Source organism: Rattus norvegicus, chromosome 3 (genome assembly GCF_021556685.1).
Source record: "Rattus norvegicus strain SHRSP/BbbUtx chromosome 3, alternate assembly SHRSP_T2T, whole genome shotgun sequence".
Taxonomy (NCBI): Eukaryota; Metazoa; Chordata; class Mammalia; order Rodentia; family Muridae; genus Rattus; species Rattus norvegicus.
In genome coordinates this window covers 155339743-155361753 of record NC_141536.1, presented here as the reverse complement: position 1 = coordinate 155361753, position 22011 = coordinate 155339743, and the positions used below count along the sequence as shown (strand labels likewise).

At 48.6% G+C, this 22011-nt stretch overlaps 1 protein-coding gene across 2 annotated transcripts in view; it reads right to left on the bottom strand.

The window, feature by feature from the left end:
• The window catches only part of Arfgef2 (ARF guanine nucleotide exchange factor 2), an 86342-nt gene that overhangs the window by 54542 nt on the left and 9789 nt on the right, over positions 1–22011 (bottom strand). For both annotated transcript variants that reach the window (NM_181083.3, NM_001430231.1), the window contains 6 exon segments: positions 1851–1919; positions 7630–7885; positions 8529–8708; positions 9697–9843; positions 15930–16053; positions 16613–16643. In NM_181083.3, the coding sequence (NP_851597.2) occupies positions 1851–1919; positions 7630–7885; positions 8529–8708; positions 9697–9843; positions 15930–16053; positions 16613–16643 (807 nt within the window).

The window sequence follows — 22011 nt, the reverse complement described above, 5'->3', positions numbered from 1 at the left end:
CTGAAGTAGCCGAGAGAGGGCTCAGAGATGTGGTTTCTGAGCATGACGTCAGGCCTGGGATGTAACATAGTGGCAATCTGGTATGTGTGAGGCTCTGGATTCAATCTCCAGGCTTGGAAGTCACTATGGCTTCTCTGGCCTCAGTCTCTATATAGGTTATAGGCATGGGCCAGAACGCTCATGAGGAAATGAATGTGAGCAATGTCCCAGTTGGACACATACTGTTGTAGGGATATCTGATCACACTGGGAACCCCAAGATTGTATTATTTACTAAAACATGTTGTTTCTAGTTGTGATATAGCTCAGCCTTAGCACACATCTTTAATCCCTCTGGCAGGAATACAGACACGCCCTTTGTACAGACCTTTAATCCCAAACAATGAAGGTGAAGTTAGTTTATGCAAGGAAGTACCTATGTTTGAAAGTGGTGTCTAATTGAGTGGCAGACAAAGTGATGAATCAGAGAAAGATTTGACAGAATAGGACGTGCCCAACTCTCATAAGACAGAAGAGAGCGAAGCTACTAAAGAGAGCACTGCAGTGAGAGGAAGGGAGAGAGAAGAGGAGGTTTTACAGGGGCAAAAAAGAAAAAAAAAAGTTGTAGCGAGAACAAACTAGATATAGATGAAGACTGAGCCAGAGCATAAGAAGGAAACTGAAAGATTAGAACAGATTGCTAGTGCTAGTCTGTGATCAAACACAACGATTCGGGGGGGGGGGGGGGGGAGAGAAGCCAGATAATCAGTTAGAAATCAGTCAGCTTGGAAAAGAGTTTGAATAAGAGCAGCTGAGTTGAACCAGACAGACAGAATTCAGAAAGAGCTAGAAAGGGTGAGCACATTCAGCAGTTATGTTTGAGGCTGAAAACATTCTAGGCCTAGATTAGACGGGACAGAGGCTAGAAGTTTCCAGGAGTAGGCCTAGGTTAGGAGATGGAGGCAGTAAATCTGGGAGGTGACAACTGAATTAGGCAAATAAAAGATACATTTACAACATAAAAATAAAGAACTGTAACATTTTATGGAAGAGAATGAACATTTCCATGTCCCATGAACTCAAATAATCATCTGCATTCTACTTTATTTCTTCCATTTAAAACATGCTGGGGTTGGGGATTTAGCTCAGCGGTAGAGCGCTTGCCTAGCAAGTGCAAGGCCCTGGGTTCAATCCCCAGCTCCGGAAAAAAAAGAAAAAAAAAAAAAAAACATGCTGACTGTGGGGCTGGAGAGATGGCTCAATTCCCAGCAACCACATGGTGGCTCACAGCCATCTGTAATGAGATCTGGTGCCCTCTTCTGGTGTGTCTGAAGATAGCTATGTGTACTTATAGAAATAAAAATTAATAAAAAAAACATTTTTTGAAAATGCTGATTTTTAAGTTTCTTCCTAATTAATGGCCCTGGCACAATGTTTAACAGGCAGTCACTGACAGAGTTTGAAGCAAAGACAAAGGAGTTATCATCAGAGTTAGCTCTGTAAGCTGACTGACACTGAGTGAAGCACGGGGAGGGCTGGAGGCTCACAACCTCTGAGATCCTAGCACCTGCCGCTGTGACTGCTACACTCTACGTCTGGCCTTGACACCTTCCTTAGCAGCTCTGATGCAGAAGACATGGGAGTGGACCTCTGTGTCTCAGGTGGAGCACCTAATACTCCTGTGTGGACTGTGGTCTACACAGACAGAACAAAACCCATCCTGCAGCCAGATTACTGTGTGCCAAGTGCAGGCTGGGCAGGGGCAGCAGCTTGGATCCTCGGAGCTGCATGAGTTCAATGAGGAGCAGAGCAAAGGGGCTGCATGGGGCATGGGAAGGGGCATGAGAGGCATGGGTTGTCCTCAGCACTCACCTTTCACAGCAGACGTGACCACGTCCTCTAAGATGTCCTTCACCACCTCCTGGGCTCCATTGTCAGATCCTGCACACATCCCAAACACACAACATACAGAAGGCATTGCCAGGGACAAGAAAAGGAGGAAGAGATTATGACAATGGCTTCCTAGAGTCCTGCTCCAGAAGGCAGAGGTGCCAATATTTTCCCTCCATCAGCAAATCTGCCAGCAGAGAGGATGCCTCAGATGCTGAGCCCAGGGGAGGGTCTGCTTGGCTTTCATGTCTCCCTCTCCTTCCCCCCAGCCCCACACAGCATGAGCTGATCTGCCCATGCTGGTAGAAACAAGGATGGGCTTCTCTATGCCTTCAGCAGGCTCGAGGCCACAGAGCTCTGGTGAGCGGCCTGCTGGCTGAGCCAAGCAAGCCCAGAACTCAGCACCAGCCTCCTATCCTGACACTTGAAGATGGGCTACATTTCAGATCATCCTGCCAAACAGTAAATGTCTAAGTGGAAAAGGTCCAAGATCTCTGATCATTCATTGCTTATTTTTTAGAACATTAGTCCCAAAGAAGAGCCTATGGAGTGAACAGAGTGAACAGCTCTGAGCAGATATGTGGTAGTGACATCACCAGTTAGAAACCTCACTGGCTAAAGCCATCATCGCGAGTGAACACCACAGACTGTGCGTACACTTGCCTCAGTGAGGACTCTCCATCCACCAGCACTGTTCTGGGCATGGCCTTTGAGGTTCTGGGGAACAGCACTAAGGACTTTCATTTTCAACTGTCACAGACCACCTCTAACCAAGTCCCCTTGGATGAGATGACGGACATCACAACCTTTTCTTAGAAGGCAAAACAGAACCTGAATGGAAGATGAGGAACAACTCTACCACAACCAAATCTTCTAAATTAATCTACTCACCTCAGAACCATGATTTAAACAGTTACCCAAACCTGCGTTTGGTGTTCACACCTTCATGACCTCTGCCCCATTTATGCTGCACTTAGATCCCCACATGTGCAATGGCATTCAGCTTACCTCAGACATGAAATCTACAAATTCCAACTCAAGAGGTGCTAATTACACTGTAGTAACACATGCTGTAGTAATAAATGTGTAACTGTTAAACTGATCACACACCACCCCCAGAATCACCCACACCAGAATCTATAGACACCGAGGCTAGACACTTCACAGCGCTGTCTTTGGCACCAGGCTGAAGCAGGGCCTCACACAGACTGGGCAAGTGCTCGACCACAGGCTCCACCCCAGCCCATAACTTCTCATTCTAAGTCCCTGTTTAGGGGCAGGCCGGAGAGACGGCTCAGTGGTTAGAGCACTGGCTGAGCAGGCTGCAGATACGGCTCAGTGGTTAGAGCACTGGCTGAGCAGGCTGCAGAGACGGCTCAGTGGTTAGAGCACTGGCTGAGCAGGCTGGAGAGACGGCTCAGTGGTTAGCAGCACTGGCTGAGTAGGCCGGAGAGACGGCTCAGTGGTTAGAGCACTGGCTGAGCAGGCTGGAGAGACGGCTCAGTGTCAAGAGCACTGGCTGAGCAGGCTGGAGAGACGGCTCAGTGTCAAGAGCACTGGCTGAGCAGGCCAGAGAGACGGCTCAGTGGTTAGCAGCACTGGCTGAGCAGGCCGGAGAAACGGCTCAGTGGTTAGAGCACTGGCTGCTCTTCCTGAGGTCCTGAGTTCAATTTCCAGCAACCACATGGTGGCTCACAGCCATCTGTAATGAGATCCTATGCCCTCTTCTGGTGTGTCTGAAGAGAGTGACAGTGTACTTGTGTAGATAGAATAAATAAATCTAGAATACATAAGTCCCTGCTCAGTTCCAGTACAATGATGCTATGGCTTGATAAAATTATGCTCACCATTTCTGATCTGCACCATCTGCTGCACAGTACATGGGTCACACTCAACATCCAAGAGAGTGAGGTCCTGATACCAGAGGCCTGGGGGGCTCAGTGTGACCAGAGGCCATACAGCGGTGGCTGATAAATGCAGGCTGGCAGGTATGTGTTGTTTACCACCAACTACTTCTCAGAACCTTGAATCTGCCATTATTAATTGTTAACCCAGAGATTACTCAGTAAGTAACACATCTTGCTTTTATTAAAAAACCTGAAGCTAGGCTAGGTGTTGGTGGCACATGCCTTTAATCCCAGCACTGGGGAGGAAGAGGCAAGAGGATCTCTGTGAGTTCGAGGCAAGCCTGGTCTACATAGCAAGTTCTAGGATAGCCAAGGCTACATAGTAAGGCCTTATCTCAGGTGGAAAAAAAAGAAGAAGAAGAAAAGAAAAAGAAAGAGAGGGGTTGGGGATTTAGCTCAGTGGTAGAGCGCTTGCCTAGGAAGCGCAAGGCCCTGGGTTCGGTCCCCAGCTCCGAAAAAAAAAAAAAAAAAGAACCAAAAAAAAAGAATACATTTAGAAAAAGAAAGAGAGACTCTGTCTCAAAACAAGCAACAGTACCAACCCTCTGAAGCCCCCAGGGTGCTGCAGCACTAGCTATAGAGATGCTTAAAGCAGAAAAAGCACAAGTTAGAGGACCGTTGATCGCAGCACTTGAGGAGCAGAAACCGATGGATCTCTGTGGAGTCTAGGCCAGCCTGGTCTACATAATAGGTGCCAGGCCTGCCAGAGTTGAAAATTAGTACTCTGTGCATGTGCGTGCATCCACACCCACTCACGCACACACCCACTCACGCACGCACGCACGCACGCACGCACGCACGCACGCACGCACGCACATACACACAAAATGAGGAGGAGAGGATGGATAAAGAGAGGTTGTGATATCAGTGACAGAAAGAGAAGGAAAAGAAGGGTTTTGTTTGTTTGTTTGTTTGTTTGTTTTAAAAAAGAGATCAGATAGAACTATTTATTCCCCATGAGAGTAGATTCAGTAGGGACCTAGTAAAGGCTCTGGAGACAGCGTGCTTGGCCCAGTTCCCGATGTGGGGATTTAAGTCCCTCAAGCTCCCAAGCTCCCATTCCCATACCTATACACACTGAGGCTGATCCCTAAAAAGTATTCCCACGGTGACTCCTCTAGGCTTGTGCTTCAGGTGTGAGCAAATGTGCTGGGAGAAGGCATCCACGCACCTCCTCAGGAGGACTGCCCACTCCTGTTCCTCTCTGGCCCCAGAGACTAAGTCCATAGTGAAAACTTCCAATTAAACAGAGAAAGCACTCTCAATTAGCTAATGCCTTCACTGTCTTTGATTTCCGAACAGAAAAGTACAATTTCCACATCTACATAGGCCTCTCTTCCCCGAAAATTTTCCATTTAAGTAGCCCTTTTCTGAGTCTTGTGACCCCTCCTCATTGCAGTCTGGCAAGGGTACAGGCTGGACCTTAACTGCACCCGTACTAACACAACACTTGGCTCCGTGTCCATGTGGGTCCTGGGATCGAACTCAGGTCTCCAGCCTTGGTGGCTAGTGCCTTTACCCACTGAGCCCATCTTACCAGCTCTAGTAAGCCATTCCAAACCATGGATCAATCGCAGAAGGACCTGGTGTCTTTGGGAGTACCAAAGGACACTATGTTCTCAGGTCAGGAAGGCCTAACCCTGACATCGAGGGCTCCTGTGCATGAAGCTCCTAAGGAAAAGCCAGGGCTCCAGCTTGATGCTGCTTCTAGGTATCACTTAAGTTTCTTTCTTTCCTTATATCCCCAACCCCTGCTGTTCGGGGACTTGTTCTATAGACCAGGCTGGCATTGAGTTCACAGAGATCCGACTGCTTCTAGCTCCCAAGTCCAGGGATTAAAAGTGGATTAAAACACCCGGCTGCTGTTTTCATTTTCTGAGAAAGAATCTCTGCTGCGGCCTAGGCTGCCTTAGAACTACAGTGATTTCCCTGTCCCAGGCTCCCAAGGCCAAGCCTGCAAGCACGCACCTCACCTAGCTTCTAAACGTGCATTCCAAATGGGTCGATAGGATGTAAACCTCATCTCAAGAAAGATGTGCTTATAAAAAACAAAGGCCAGGTGTGGTGGCCTGTGCCTTCAATCCTAGCACTCAGTAGGCAAGGCAAGATCTCTGTAAATTAGAGCCCAGGAGCCCAGCCTAGTTTACATAGTGTGCATTCCAGGACAGCCAGGGTTCTGTAGAGAGACCCTGTCTCAAAAATCCAAAAACAGGGCTGGAGAGATGGCTCAGTGATTAAGAGCACTAGCTGCTCTTCCAGAGGTCCTGAGTTCAATTCCCAGCAACCACATGGTGGCTCACAGCCATGTGTAACAGGATCTGATGCCCTCTTCTGGTGTGTCTGAAGACAGCTACAGTGTGCTCACATAAAATAAATAAATAATTCTTTTTAAAAAAATCCAAAAACAACAAACAAATAATATAAAGAGATCCAAGAGCTCAAGGCATGGTCCACATAGTAAAATGTTTGCTGGTGTGCACCAAGCCCTGGGTCTAGCCTCAAGCACTATATGAAGAAGCCATGATGGCCCATACCTATAATCCTAGCACTCCAGACTGGGACTTTCTGGTACTCTGGGTGCACAGGAATAGGGACTGACAGAGGACATTGATGCCATCCTCTGGCCTCTGTGGGTACAGAGCCCAAATATATGCAGACACCATACAGAAACGTGGGGTTGGGAGGGGATAAATCGGAAAAGGGGGGGAATTTAAATTTGAAGAAAAGGACAGAGAGCTGGGCAGGGCTCAGTCTCACAAGGCTCTGTAAGCAGTCAGGGCAGGGAGGGCACAGCTTTTGATCTGATTGGTAGAGAGTGGGAGAATGGGGAATTACCAGAGGGTTTCGCATGGGGGAGGTTGGGACCTCACTTTTAAACAGCAGTCCAGCTGCACCCAGAACGTAACACAGAAAAGCTATGTTAAAGCACAGAGGGCTGCTCTTCTGCTTGCTCAGGTGCACTACTGCCCTCTAATAAGATGTCCCATGTGTCCCCAGCAGGAGACACTACCGTCTGAAGGCGTTATCAGCTGCATAACCGAAGCAGAGCTGACATCAGCTGGAAATGTGTAGAGCAAAGGGCGTGACTGAAGAATTGGTCACCAATTGGAAAGACAGGGCGGTGATGGCCGAAGACTTGGATCTGGTTCAGATCAATGTCAGGAGGGGATGCAGATAAACCTAAATCATCACAATTTTATGCTTGATGCGTCATTTACTGTCTGATTATAACCAGCCCTGGCATATTATTTTGTTTAAAATGGAAATAAAGGACCAGTAAGATGGCTCAGCAAATGTGCTTACTGCCAAGCCTGACTCCATGAGTTCTACCTCGGAGAGCATGACTCCCACAAGCTATAGTCTGACCTCTATAGGTGCCCTGTGGCACATGAATATTCATGCTCACACACAAGTGCTCACAAACACACAAACCAATTTTTTAAAAAATTAAACCACAAAGAAAGAGTCAAGTGAATTCTGTTTGATGACTAGAAGAACAAAGCTGCCACCAGGCCACCTGCCTGACCGTGCACATGTCTCCTCATCGTGCTCTAGCTCTTCACGGGGCTCTATGCATGGTACCAGACGGCCAAGTACCGACAAGCACCTACTTAACTCCCTGTGGAGACCAAGTGCCCCAAACTGCTCCAACTGCGCCATGCCTGACAGGAAGCAGCAGCAGCTGGCTCCATTCCAGGCCTCCTATCAGCCTTACTGGCTGTGCCCCATGTAGTAAGAGAAAGGGGAAGCCAAGGCAAGGCCAGAACAGACAAGCTCCCTACCTCCAGGGTTTCCCTAACTACCAACCAACACTTCCCAGCGTGTCCCACAACCCAAGGAAGACGCCAGCTCACCCCCAGAAGGCTCAGCTCTACCGGAGATTGATGAGCCTCTTTCTCGGTGAGCCTCTCCATTTTCTGAATTCACTTTTCCTAGGCTACTCCTGGCGTGGTCACCATTGGGCAATTCTGTCTTTTCAGGAGTTGTTGGTTTGCTCTGGGCCTGGCTCTGCTTCAGTCGACTGAACTTGGGAGATCCTGCTGTGGCCTGGATCACTGGGGACTGAGGTTTTGACTGGATTGGTTTTTCCAATTCTCTGGCCTCCTGTAACTAAAAGACAAGAGAGAAGGGATTCCATCTAAACGGTTCTGGCGTTTCATTAAAAAACAAAAATTACTCCAAATTATTGTGTTATAATATTTCAAGCAGCTGATCAGACTTCTGTTCTGTTTTCCTGGGTACCAGGACTAAACTTAAAGCCTTATGTATCCCGGGGAAGGGCTCTCCTGCTAAACTATAACCCAGTCCAGCATAAAGTTTTTAAAAAGAAGTAAGTCCAAAGTAAACTTAGACTGTGATGACTAAACTTCAAAACCCATGCTAGAGTGACAATCTGCTTTTAAAATCACAAGTCTCGGGGTTGGGGATTTGGCTCCTAGCAAGCGCAAGGCCCTGGGTTCGATCCCCAGCTCCGAAAAAAAGAATAGAAAATAAAATAAAATAAAATAAAATAAAATAAAATAAAATAAAATAAAATAAAATAAAATAAAATAAAATCACAAGTCTCAGGAAGGACGACCCTTCCAGTGCCGGTGCCAGTGCTAGTGCCACACATACGCACGCACACACACCCCGCACCTGCAGGTACACACACAACCCTTCCCACGCCAGTGCCAGTGACTAACACTGACACATGCACGTGTATGCACGGGCTAACTCAGCAGGACACAGGCCCAGCACAGCTGTCACTCACCACTTGGTTTTCCATGCGGGTGAAGATGACATTCAGCATTTGGGTGAGCGTGGCCTTGGCGGTGGTTTGATTGATGAGGTTTTTGCTGGCCAAATAGATATTGTAGCATGTCCTCACTGTCTGTAGAATGGTGCCCTCATGGATTTCAATGTGTGGGGAAGTCACAGCAGTCAGAAGAGCCTGAGACAGATCAGAAATGGCCACCTTCCTCTATGCCACGTTCCTCCTGGGCAGGCTTTCTAGAACAGTTGAAGGGCTTGTCCCCATCCCATTTCCCCCACCCCCCATTTTTTCCTGAAAGTAAGTCTCAGGCAGTAATCCTGGCTGTCCTGAACCTGGCTATACACAGGCAGGCCTCGCACTGTCAGCAATTCTCCTGGCTGTCTCCCGAGGGCTAAGATTATATGTGGCAGCAACATACCAGCTGATTTTTCTAACTTCTCAGGGTCCAGCAAACTCCTCTGGCTGATTAGTACCCAGAGCCAACCTCCTACTGTTTGGAGTTAAAAAAGCAATTGCTGATTCCCTAAACTCACGTTATTTTAAGTAATCACACTGTGAAGTAGGTGTTCTAGCGCTTGCTAAAAATTTTCTTGTAAGTTTTAGAGAAAACCCCGAAAATTCTGAACATTAATATTGATTGAAAAAAATCTAAAATAAAAAAAGTAAAAACCTAAAATGAAAACTAGATCCTCTCCTCACAAAATACACAGGGAGCCTGTGCCACACAGCTGAGCTACCTGGCACCTAAGATCAGGAGGGAAGCCTTGGTCTACCCACCCACCCCCTGACACTCCCTGGCGGCAGTACTAGCTCACTCCAAGCTTTCCTGCAGGAGACACAGAAGACGGGAGAGCCTGGAAGATGGGAGACAGGGTGGGCTCAGGGCTGGAGAGCAGCGATGGAGACTTGTGTACAGCGATGGCTGATGGTTGGCTGGAGCGAAGACTCTCCAGCGGCCCCAGAAACTCTCAAGCAAATGAGCTCACGATAACCCAATCGTTAGTGAACTGTTTACCTGGGACACACCTGGTCGAGCTCCTAAGTCATGACACTTCCTTCACAGAAGAACTGAGGAGCACATCTAACTTTTCTGTCTCAACACCACTCAACTAACACGGTCAGTTAAAACCCACACCTCAAACCCTGACCAGGCACACAGAAATACCTTAATTATCTGTAGCTGAACGCCTTCATCTGTCTGAGGGCCCTGAAAACAATTGCAAACCGTCTCCACAATCCTGTCGATCAGCCGCTTCCCAGGAGCACCACTGTCGGGGGCATTGCCAGTGATGTGCCCATATGCGATGAGTTTCTGCACACAAAAGAGCAAAAGAGCAAAAGTTCCAAGATCCTGCCTGGCAAAGTAACAAGACAGGAAGGAGGATGGCCCTGAACCCCTGGTTCCCATGGCAGCAGTCCCTCCCAGGAGCCAGGCAAGAACCGCCATTCTGAACGGGAACTTTACCATCTGGGCAGGCAGCTGCTGCTCAGAGGCCACCTGCCAGTGCCACCTCATACCCAACCTGGACCTTGGCACAGAGAGAGACCCGAGAGACAGAGGTCAGAGTAAGCGCTACGCCTGGCAGAGATTAAGAACCATCCAGAAGAAATCTCAAAATGCAGCTTCCTGGACTTCAACCGGGGCCTACTGAACTAGAAGTTATGGGGCAGAAGCCCAGGAATCCGGTTCTTTCTCCCAATTTTACAGGTTATTCTACAGGTCAATCCAACAAAAGGCCCAGGCTCCAGGGCACACTGTGCTTCGGGGAGCGGTAAGGAGGTGGGCATGCTGCTGCTCTATATGTAACTGTGCTTCTGGCTGCTCACATCCCTGCCTCCCTACACAAGCAGGCAACCAAGTGTGCTGGGGGGAGGGGTCACCCTGCATAAGCTTACACCATTTCTGAGTGGCTTTCAAACATTCCTTTTTTTTAAATTTATTTATTTTATGTATATTGAGTACACTGTAGCTGTCTTCAGACATGCCAGAATTGGATCCCATTACAGATGGTTGTGAGCCACCATGCAGTTGCTGGGAACTGAACTCAGTACCTCTGGGAGAGCAGTCAGTGCTCTTAACCGTTGAGCCATCCCTCTAGCCACTCTGAGTGGCTTTCTACATATCAGCTACCAAGCACCTTCATTCGATAAGCAGAAAATAAGAGAGTGGCCTAGAGCAGAAACAGAGTACACTGACAGAACAGACTGCCTGCCCCTCTGCTGTTCAAGCCCAGCTCTGGGACAAGCCAGAAGGAAGCAGGCAGGGGTAGAATGGAGGACAAGCCAGAGCTGCTCATCCTCACCCCGACCGGCTGCTCAGGCTCCTGGGAGGCTGGACAAGTGTCAAGTTCTGCCACTGCTTCTTCCTCCTGACATTAGGATTGACATTCTGCTGTGAGCAGTGGGATATGAGCGGATGAGTGGATATCTCAACACCGATGTTGAAAAGGAAGCTCTCTGGGCCCAGGCAGCAGCTTGAAGCTCTGGGATCACACCTGGGTTTCACTCCATCCCAAGCACCAAAAACAAGAAAACAGGCTTCCAGTCGGACATGGTTACATGGAAGTTGAGGCAGAAGATTATGAATTTGATACTAGCCTAGGCCTACATAGCAAGAGTTTGTATCAAAAAATAAAAACAGGGCCACACTCTTGAATCTCAACACCCACAAGGCAGAAGCAGGTGGATCTCTGGTCTACAAAGCAAGGTCCATGCCAAAAAGCAATAGATAATCAGGTTCTGCCCCCAAAATAATAATACTAAATAATTAACTTTAATTAAGGGCTTAGTCATTAATGCTTGCCATGCAAGGATGAGGAACTAAATGTGATACCCATTACATGTGAGCACCCACGTAAAAGGCTGGGTATAGAGGGTGACATGCCCTTGCCACTCCAGTGCCCAGGAGGTGGAGACAGGCAGACCCCTGAGGCTTGCTGGCCCGACAGCCTAGCCTAGCACTGAACCCCAGGTGCCAATGAGAGACCAAACCAAGGCGAACAGCTCCTGAAGAACAAGGTTATCTCAGACTTCTACATGGACCCACATATATCCATGCATGCCACCACAAACCCACACAGAACCTATACCCCCACACAAAACCAAACAACAAAAAGAGCTAAAACACAACAGGAAGGACAGCCTGGGCCAATCATTTCTTACAAGCTTCATAAAAAGAAAATGGAATTCTATTTTTTAATCTTTTTTTCTTGATTTTGAGACAGAGACTTCTGTACACCAGACCTTGAACTTCTGATCCTCCGTCCTCTGTCTCCTGAGTATTCTTTGCTGTACTGGGTCTCATGCAAGCTAGACCAGTAGTCTACCACAAAATCTCTAGTACAAATGCAGTGCCTAATTAAAAAATATTTACTGCTATATTTTATGTGTAGAGTATTTTACTACATGTGTCCTATGGAGGCCAGAAGAGGACATCAGATCCCCTGGAACTGGAGTGACAGATGGTTGAGAGCCACCATCTGGGCACTGAGACTTGAATCTGAGTCCTCTGGAAGAGCAGCCAACGCACTTACAGATGAAACATCTCTCCTGCCGACGTTCCTGTCGATTGTGTGAGGCAGGTCCTCACTGTGCGGCCTTGGGTGGCCTCCATCACACAGAGCTCCACTTGTCTGCCCACACACGTGACCTGTATTTAACTTTTATCTTCACCTTTAAAATTTCTATTTTTGAAGCAAGGTGTAGTGGTGTATGACTTAATCCCAGCACTCAGGAGGCAGAGGCAGGAGGATCTATGTGAGTTCAAGGCTAGTCTGATCAGTGAGTTCCAGGACAGCCAGAGCTACGCAGTGAGACCCTGTCTTGAAAAAAACGAAAAACAAAATTCTAGTTTTATATGTTTTATAATGAAAAAAGTTCATATATATATATATATATATATATATATATATATACACACATATATATAATGTTAATTTTAAGTTAAAATATATTGCAAGGGCTGGAGAGGTGGCTCAGTGGTTAAGAGCACTGACTGCTCTTCCAGAGGTCCTGAGTTCAATTCCCAGCAACCACATGGTGGCTCACAACCATCTGTAATGGGATCTGGTGCCCTCTTCTGGGGTGTCTGAAGACAAACACATAACAAATAAATACATCTTTAAACAATATATTCCAAAAAATATTAATATGCAGCCAGAAAAAAAATTAGCTTAGGAAAGACAGGCTCTGCCCTGGGCCATGGGTCACTGAGCACTGAAAGAAGCCGAGGTTCGGGGTTGGGGATTTAGCTCAGCGGTAGAGCACTTGCCTAGCAAGCGCAAGACCCTGGGTTCGGTCCCCAGCTCCGGAAAAAAAGAAAAAAGAAAAAAAAAAAAAAAAAGAAGCTGAGGTTCCTCAGTGCTGCAGGGGCTGCTGCATGATCTCTAGGCTTCTCCAAATGGGGGGAGGGGGGGAGACACAGGACACACACACATCTGTGCCAACTATGTGCCTTACAAAGCAAACCCTTTGTCCCTGTCACCGCCAAGAGAAATGGGTGACAAGGCACAGTGTAGGTGACTTTAGCTGGCTCCACTTCTGTCAAAATCAGACTTCACCCCAGATTCTGGCCTTTAGTTTCCAAGGCATGAGCTTCCTCAACTGCCAGGAAATTCCAGTCAGACAGGCTTAGCCGGGCAGCAGAGGGTAAGCTCCGTTTCCATTCAGTCTTCCAGGTGCCCATCTACTTCCTAAAGTCATAAAAGGGGTGCACTTTACAGCTTTTACACTAAACAAGGAGACCTCAGTATCCGTATTCCATTCCAGAGGATTCATTCAAAAGGAGAACCACACACCTCAAGCATCAAGACTCCCAGTGGGCAGAAGTGAAACAGAGCTCCAAGGTGTTTAAAATCATGTATGCACACAGAGTGAAGACACTAATGCCACCCCTGGAAAAGCCAGGTCACAGGGTGACAGTTAGAGCATAAAGGACCGGTTCTGAACACATGGGTCAGGTGGTCTCTGCCGCATCTATTCACTGGAGCCACACTGGTGAGAAGGCAGGCTCAAATAAGCAAGTGAGCACTCTGTCTCTGCTGCTATGACTGAAGGTTATGTGCCTCGATCCAGATTCTCTAGTCCCAGAACCAAAAGTGACCATTAAAATGGTGGGTCTGTGGGAGCTAAACAGACTTAAGGTCACAAGGGCTGTGCCCTCAGAATGGAGTCTGTGCTCTGTAAGAACAGAGCAGAGGGCTTGCTTGTTCTCTAGTACACGAGGGCACAGTAAGAATATGGCATGCTACAAGTTGAGCCAGAGTCCTCACCAAATCAGCAAGGGCCTTGATCTTGAACTGCCCCCCCCTCAGAGCTGCGAGAGAGGGCCTGGTGTTCTGCGGGACTCAGTTATCACAGCCCATGCTGAGACCACTGTGCTCCAATAAAGCTATCCACAAAAGCAGACAACAGACAGCCAACAACAGACTAGACCCTAAGTGTGGGGTTGGGAAGTCCTACAACACAAAGAAGCCCCGACTTATTGGACAGGTGACTCTGAGCTGAGCCAGCCACTTTATCATCTAAGCCCCAGGGCCCTTGACTCTAAGACAAGAACGAAGCAGCACTCAATGAGGCAGAGGCAGAGGCAGAGGCAGAGGCAGAGGCAGAGGCAGAGGCAGACAGATCTACAAGTTCAAGGCCAGTCTGGTCTATAAGTGAGTTCCAGAAGAGCCATGGCTATGCAGAAGAAACCCTGTCTTGAAACAACAAACAAAAGAAAACAGAAAAAAAACAAGAGTGGGTTCTTCTGAAGCTTAAACGAGGTGATGCCGATGAGCGTCTGGCCAGGCCAACAGCCCAGGGAAGGTGAGAGCTGCCACGCTTACGGCGGCACTAACGGGTTAGCCCATTCCCAAACTAAACCTCATCATGGGAAGCAAAGAACTAAAATTCAGCTTATGTCAAATTTCCTCAGAAAGCATTCACAGCACCAAGTATTCCAGGATGAAGGGAGACTGGGCCTGCCATTTGAGAACTCTGAGCTCATTAGACATTCGCATAGGACATGGACAGAGTTGCCTGGAACGAGAGAAACAAGTTTTCATTTGGAAGAGGTTTCTGTGGGAAAAAACCCCGCTGTCATGGCAGGAGGGGGAAAATGCTGTCACCAGTTCTAAAGTGTGTGACTATTGGAAGAAGAGATTAATGAAGTAAATATGAGACTGAGGATGGGGCTCTGCAGTTCTATGCCTTGGCACACAGAACCAAGCAATGACAGCATTCTTTGTCAAGAAACACAAATCTGCACGCGGCTTCACAGACCTCGTAACCCAACTCTAAGCCTAACGGAAGCATCTGTTCACAGTTCCGGGAGCTGCTGTGACTTCCACAACACTCAAAGCTTCTCCCACTGACGGGACTGCCCACTAAGGTGAAGAGGTGATGAGAAACTTGGAGCTATCTTTAGAAAAAAAATGTGACTTGGGAACTGAGGCACCTGGGCTGCCCTGTCTCTCACGATTCTGTAGGACGGATTCCCATCTCTGCATTCCTCAGTGTTCAGCAGTTAGAGAGCATCAGTGAGGAAGCTCCAACCACAGCCAATCTTCATTGTTTGCAGACTGCTGGCCTCAAGTGTAGTCACCCACCCACTCGCTCTCTCACTCACTCGCTTGCACTTGAAAGCCCCCAGTCAGAACTGTGGTTACTTGTAGAAATGCCCAGAACAGTGAAACCCTGAATCACGGCTGAGGTGGACGAGGAGACATAGCTTTCTTTCAGATTTTCTTCCACATTCAAGTGTTATTTCTGTGATGTTTTTACTGTGTGGCTTTCACAATTTTATCCTTTATGCTCTTTAAAACACCTCCCTAGTGTGTGCGAAGGTGCTTGCTACCATCAAGGAGCAAGAAGGCTGAACTGTCTTACAAGAAACTGCAGGTATCAAGTAAGCTGGGTTCGAGCGTGGCATTCCAGCGGCTGTGAACTGACGTTGATGAGCCAATGGTGCACATTAAGCGGGATCTTTACATAAAAACACACAGAGGATGAACTTATACACTCATCAGCTCGGCCAAAATGGAGACCAGGGAACCCAAGCCCGCCCTGCTTTGGGCTGGTTAGTTCATGTTCACAGCAACTGTAGCTCAGAACTGCCGCAAACAATGAGGTGCGGCTGTACCTGTTTGGACACCTGAGAGTGCACATGAACACCATCAACAAGGACACTGGGAGCCTAGCATGCGCCAAGCATATCAAACACGGTCAACCTACAAATAAAGTACCACTGGAGAAAGGCGCCTGTCGCAAAGGAGTGCAGGCCCCTTCCCACCAAGTCCTCTTCACCAAGGAAGCTCTGGGCTGCTCTTGGGCCACCGCCTCCAGGGGGGCATTCTCAGTGCCAGAGCAGCACAGCTATGGGTAATGCAGTGCTCACACCAAGTCTAAACATGGTACCTGCAAGCAGTCCAGGGACGTGCTGACCACCCGAGGGGACTTGGATTGGCAGGCCAGCTCGAATGGAAGGAAATACTTGTCAGCTTCAATGAAGTTTGCCTTTGGTGGAGCCGCAGCGCCAAGCCTAGGGAAAAGCAGGAAAGGGCCAAGAGGAAGAATGAGAAAAAATACGCTTGCCTCTGTCCATCTCACTCTATGTTCCCATCTTGAGCGCAAGCACTTAGTTAAAGTGCGGGAAGCGCTGTACTGGGCAATGTGGTCATGGGCTGAGTGCACCTAACCTGAGAAGGAAACGGCCAGGATGTCTGTGCAGAAAGCAAGAGCTCGGATTGTGAGTGAACTAAATCTGATGCAGCCATGGCAGAGCCATGTTTCTGAGCTGTGACTGCTGACTCCAGTCAAGATAAGGAGGAGACTCCTGGAGCGAGCTGCCCTTTGCACAAGACAAGGCTTCCGCCTCCTTCTCAAGAGAAGGTGTACAGGCATCAACTTGGCCTTCTTCAGCCATCCCTCCAAGCACACAGCACCGGGCCAGTCCCCTGCCCAGCCCAGCTCTGCTGTGTGAGCACGGTGCCAGCAGAGTGTGTGCTGCTCCTTTAAATATGACAGTAAACACACATGGGAAGGGGTTCCCACGGCCACCACCTGCTGCACCCCCAAAAGGAGGAAGCACGGCTGCTTACCTCTGCTTTTCTAGTTCTGCTTTAATTTCATCTGGTGGAAGAAGAAAGAACACATTAGGAGCCGGCAAGGCTTGCAGAGAAGAAGGACAGGACACCACTAAAGAATATCCACAAGACTGTGCAACACTCCTATTTTGATATAATGTGAAGCAAGAACTTATCACAACAGTAATGCTGGCCCATGGGAGTCACTGTGCATGTAAGTTTATGTTCCCTTCGCCTGATGCCCACAGGACCCTGAGGGTGGGCACTACTGTTCCCTCTCACCACTGGCACGCTGGAGCCATCCTCTACCCTCTAGATGACAGCAGCATTTCCTGCCCCTGCAGTGTTATGTTGTGCTTTGTGATAAGGCCTCACCACAGCACCAAGGCTAGCTGGAGTCCTCCTGCCTCAGCCTGTTGAGTGCTGCTGGGAGGTACCAGCATGCTCTCCTGTAATCCTGAATACAAATGTTCCCTGAGCAAACTCCCTCAGTGAGAACGAATGATTTCAGTGAGGAAATTCGGCCATCATGAGAAACAGGAACTTCTTCACATTACTCATTAAGAAATGGGGGAGCAAGAGTCTGAGCCTAGGCCCTGGCTCTGTGGTCTGTGCTCCTCCTTCTCTGCATAGGTGTGTGTTAAATTAGTTAATACGAACATCAGCTGTGCAAAACCATACACAGGCGACTGGAAACTGCTTAAGAAAATACTGACAGGAGTTAGGCAAATATTGGAAGTTACTTAAGTAGTGGAGTGGTGATGTTTGGTTCGTTCTAACTATGCTTAGTTAGCTGGGGGAGGGGCATCAGTGAGGATCAGAGAACGACTGTCAGTTGGCAGTTCACTGCTCGGGATTGGTCGCAGGCGCCTTCACCTACTTTTTTATTTTTCCTTTTTTTAAATGTGTATGGGCGTTTTGGCTGCATGTATATCTGTGCACATGTGTGCTTGATGCCCAAACTCCCCTGCAACTGGAGCTACAGACAGTTGCGAGCCTCAGTGTGGGTGCTGGCAATCAAATTCCGGTCCTCTAGAAAAGCAGCCAGAGCTCTAAGCTGCTGAGGCATCATCTTTCCAGCCCCTTCCTTTTTTTCCCCACATTTTTCTATAATCTAAACACTTTTGAGGTCAGTACCACTGAAACAAGAGAGTACCCTATCTAATGACCCCACCCAGCAATCTACTCCATGCGCTCCTGTATGTTGGGCCCCCAGGCCCGGGTGGTGGTGAGGGAGGGAAGCAAGAAGAGGAGAGAGGGAGGGAGGGAGGGAGGGAGGGAACTACCATAGTGAGTGAGGAAACACTTTCTACACACTCTCTTCAGAGCAAGCAATCTGGGTGAGGGCAACAGCCACCCTAACAGCGCCAAAACACACTTTAGGAAGTTCTTAAGTTCCATTTACTTGGAAAATCAAGAAACTGAACCAGCTAGAAATGGTAATGTCTAACCTTCTGGGTGGCCTACACATTCTTATTGCATGCCTAACAAAACAGCAGATAACTGCCCACGAGGCCTGTGACACTTGTGAAAGGAACAGTTAACATGGACCCTGTCCTTGAAGGACATAAATCATCTAAGAGTGAGGCCCCAGCTCCAACAGAAGCTACAAGACTGGCCTACAGGCTGTAGCTTCCATAAACTTACCTGACACAATGGCTTTGCTTAGACAACGAGCTTGTGGGACACACAAGACGCACCTGACTGCCAGCTCAAGTGTAAGGTGTCTTCTGCTCAGGTGCATCACATACAGCCACGTCCGTGCTAGAGGCTCCAACCATCTGTTCTGAACACCACCGGTGCAAGCCAGGGACACACACCTCACCAGTACAGCCACTCACTGCCCAAGCAAGACACCCAAACCAGTAAGACTAAATGCAGGGATACGCACTTGAAGGCCAATGCACGCCAACCAGGAAATGTCAGCAGAGGCATGGGGAGATGACATCTTGGGGACAGTAGAACAGCAGGCTTCAGTGGCCGGCACTGGCACTAGAGACACTGACCCAGGGTATTGGTTGCTCTGATTAGCCCAGTAGGCAAACCCCAGATTTTACAGGAAAGTTCAGATTGCAACTCAAGGCAAATCCAGCTTTTCCATAACTGTGCCCAGATAAGACTGATTTGGCTGTCCTGAACACAAAGCTACTGGCTCACAGTTTCTCTTTCAAGGAAGGGAAGAACTCAGAAGCAATACTTTACTGACAGCGCTTGCCTAGGAAGTGCAAGGCCCTGGGTTCGGTCCCCAGCTCCGAAAAAAAAAGAACCCCCCCCCCAAAAAAAAGAGCTCGATCATCAACTGAAGACAGAATGCAGGCTCTGCACAAGCCCAGTATGGCTCAGCTGAAGAGCAGCAAGAGAAGTATACCAGACTCTTGTAAACCTTACAGACTAGGAAATGAGATGAGAACTTATCAGTCTAGAGAGACCATGTTCATAAGCTCATGTGTTCCTACTTCTCGGAGCATGCATGGAGAATTAATTTGTAAACTATAAACAAAACAACATGTATACACAAAACCACAGAGCTTCAGCTAACAATGCAAAACACAGGCGCTCTCTTCAGCTGGAAGCAGGTTTGCAACCAGCTATGGAGTTTCCCAATCACCATTCCTCTCAGGACCAAGCAAAAGTACATTCTACTTAGCCTAAGGCACTGGGGGTAGAGCCTACGATCTTCCACATGCTAGCAAGCAGTCTACCACTGACACACACTCTGTAGTAGCGTGTGGGCAAACAGGAGGCCTCACCCACGAGCTACTATTACCAGGAAGCTCAAGAAATCTCAGGCGGCTGGGCATAGTGGTGCACACCTTTAATCCAGCGCTCAGAAGCTAGAATGGATCTCTCTGAGTTTGTAGCCAGCCTGGTCTACATCAAGAAGTCCAGGACAGCCAGAGATACGTATAGAGACTTTGTCTCAAAAAATAAAAAAACAAAGCAAATCTCAGATACGAATCCCACAATGACAGCACTTAATTTACCCTTAAGTGCTAAGAATTAGGAATTGTTGCACTTCCTAAACTACTTTTATTGAGGGGGGAAAAAAGACCACCCTGACACTCTGTTCACTGGGCAGAACAGTGGCACAGACAGACAATACAAAACCTTTGCAGAAGCAGGCAGCCTCTGAGGACGGAAGGCAAGGTTAATCAGGAGCTAATCACACAGGCCAGTCAGTGCTCTGGACCCATGTGCAAACCATCCAGGCAAGAAGCATCAGCAAATGAGCTGCCAAAACCATTTCCACAGGCTGGAAATGTCCAAGGAACAGCTCTGGTATCCACAATTCTAGCTGACTGGGGGGTGGGGTGGGAGGCTCTATGTACTATGGTTCCAGATGATTGACAGGTCCTGGATAGGCTTCAGTTCCAGCTGAGAGATGGATCCTGGTGCTACAGTTCTGGCTGAGATGGGCTTTAGATATACCATACCATGATTCTGGTTGACATGGGCTCTGGATATATTTAGAGAACACAATTATTTTCCCACTGAAAAGAGGGAGAACAAGGAACCTGGGCAAGCGAGAGGTAGAATCTCATGACAGCCTGTGAATGTGAGACTTAAACGCAGCCAGGTTACAAGCAACACATGGACACCTGTCAGCTGACTGGTACCAGGTGGCTCATCAAACCTATGGAATCTTGACTTCCTACTGCGAAACTTCAGATGACAAGAAGTAGCCCCCAGACCCCCAGACTGTAAGAGGACGTGGGTGTGGCTACTGTATGAACAACCCCAGGAAAGAAGTCGTGCCATAATCTGACAGAGGCAAAGCAGGCACACGGCAGGTGGCAGTGTCACTTTAGCTCTTATCTCAAGCCAAAAGTCAGTGGGAATGCAGTCCCCTGTGCCACTCAGGAGAGCTGCTGCTGCGTGCCCTGACCTGGGACTAGTGACATTGCTCACTGTCCTCTGTGACCCAGGGTGGCGGAGCAAGACACTTTCAGTGAGGACCTAGAGACTGACCACACCCATTCACCACTTGAGAGGAAGACAGGTAGCTGGTGGGACTCGCCCTGCACTCCACTGCTTCCTGTGCTAATGCACTGCACTCAACAGCTGCCAGGGGGGCAGCCAGCAGCAATAAATGAGCAGGCCACAAAGGAGGGAGATAGGCCTGGGCTAGGGCAGCTGCAGCTAAAAAGCCACAGACTTCTGCACAGATGGCTTCTGGGTACTGTCATTGTCTGTGAAAGCAGCACCCCCGCTCACCAGCCTCTCCTTCCCATCAGTGGATGCAATGATCCTCACATCGAACTCCCCAACGATCATTATCGGCCAATCCCCTCAGACCACAGCCTCTCTCCAACAGGACAGCCAGATCCCTCCTGTCTAACTCAGCCCTCAACCACCTGCCCAAATCCACCCACGGCGGCTGGACACATGCCGAATCTTGGCCCTGTGTGGAACTGGGACACTTCTAGCTCCTTGCTCGTCTCTCTATGTGACCTCCTCTCTTTCCAACTAGCCTACCTTCTCAAATGCTCCCAGACAACCTTACTCTGGCTGGCCATGACTGACCCATCAGCTTTCCTCTTCCTGCATTTTCCATGTGGAGTCCTTCAGCAGAACTGCTGACAGGATGAGAGCCACTCAACAGCCATGACTTCTAACCTCTGGTCTCAATTTCTGAGACCAGATAACAATTCCAGGGCTGGAGAGATGGCTCAGCGGTTAAGAGCACTGACTGCTCTTCCAGAGGTCCTGAGTTCAAATCCCAGCAATCACATGGTGACTCACAACCATCTGTAATGGGAGCTGATGCCCTCTTCTGGTGTGTCTGAAGACAGATGCAATGTATTCACATAAAATAAATAAAAATTCTTAAGAAAAAGATACTTAAAAAAAAAATTCCACCCTCTGGTGACCTGTCTCCACCTAAGCAGACATCCAACACCAGGCAGGTCGATGATGTTGCCATCGCCAGCCTCAGAGAGAGCCTGAAGACGGTCAGCCTGTCCTCCTACCCTATCTCTGCACCATGCATGCATACCATACATCGCTCCCCCAGTCTCTCTCACTGACTGGCACCCTCACAGCTGATGTAGCAGGCTCCTGAAATGGAAAAGTTAAATGTCAGCACAAGGAGACTCCCTCCACTTCCTGTTAGCAAGCCTACGCTGTGGGCCGGGAGGAGATCCCCCATCACAGGCTACCATCACTGCCCACTTACCTACCTTCCTGTTCTGCTTCTGGCCTTCCTCTCCCTCTCCCACCTCATGGCACTTCTCCACACAGCAGCCAGAGGGACCATCTTACAGTGTGACAACTTGATACATCTAAAGACACCTAGTAGACAAGCCTCGGGCATGGCTGTGAGATTGCCCAGATTAGACCAGGTGAGGTAGGAGGAGCCACTTTAACTGTGGGTAGCATCATTTCAGAGAGCTGAGACCCAGCATCCACCGCTC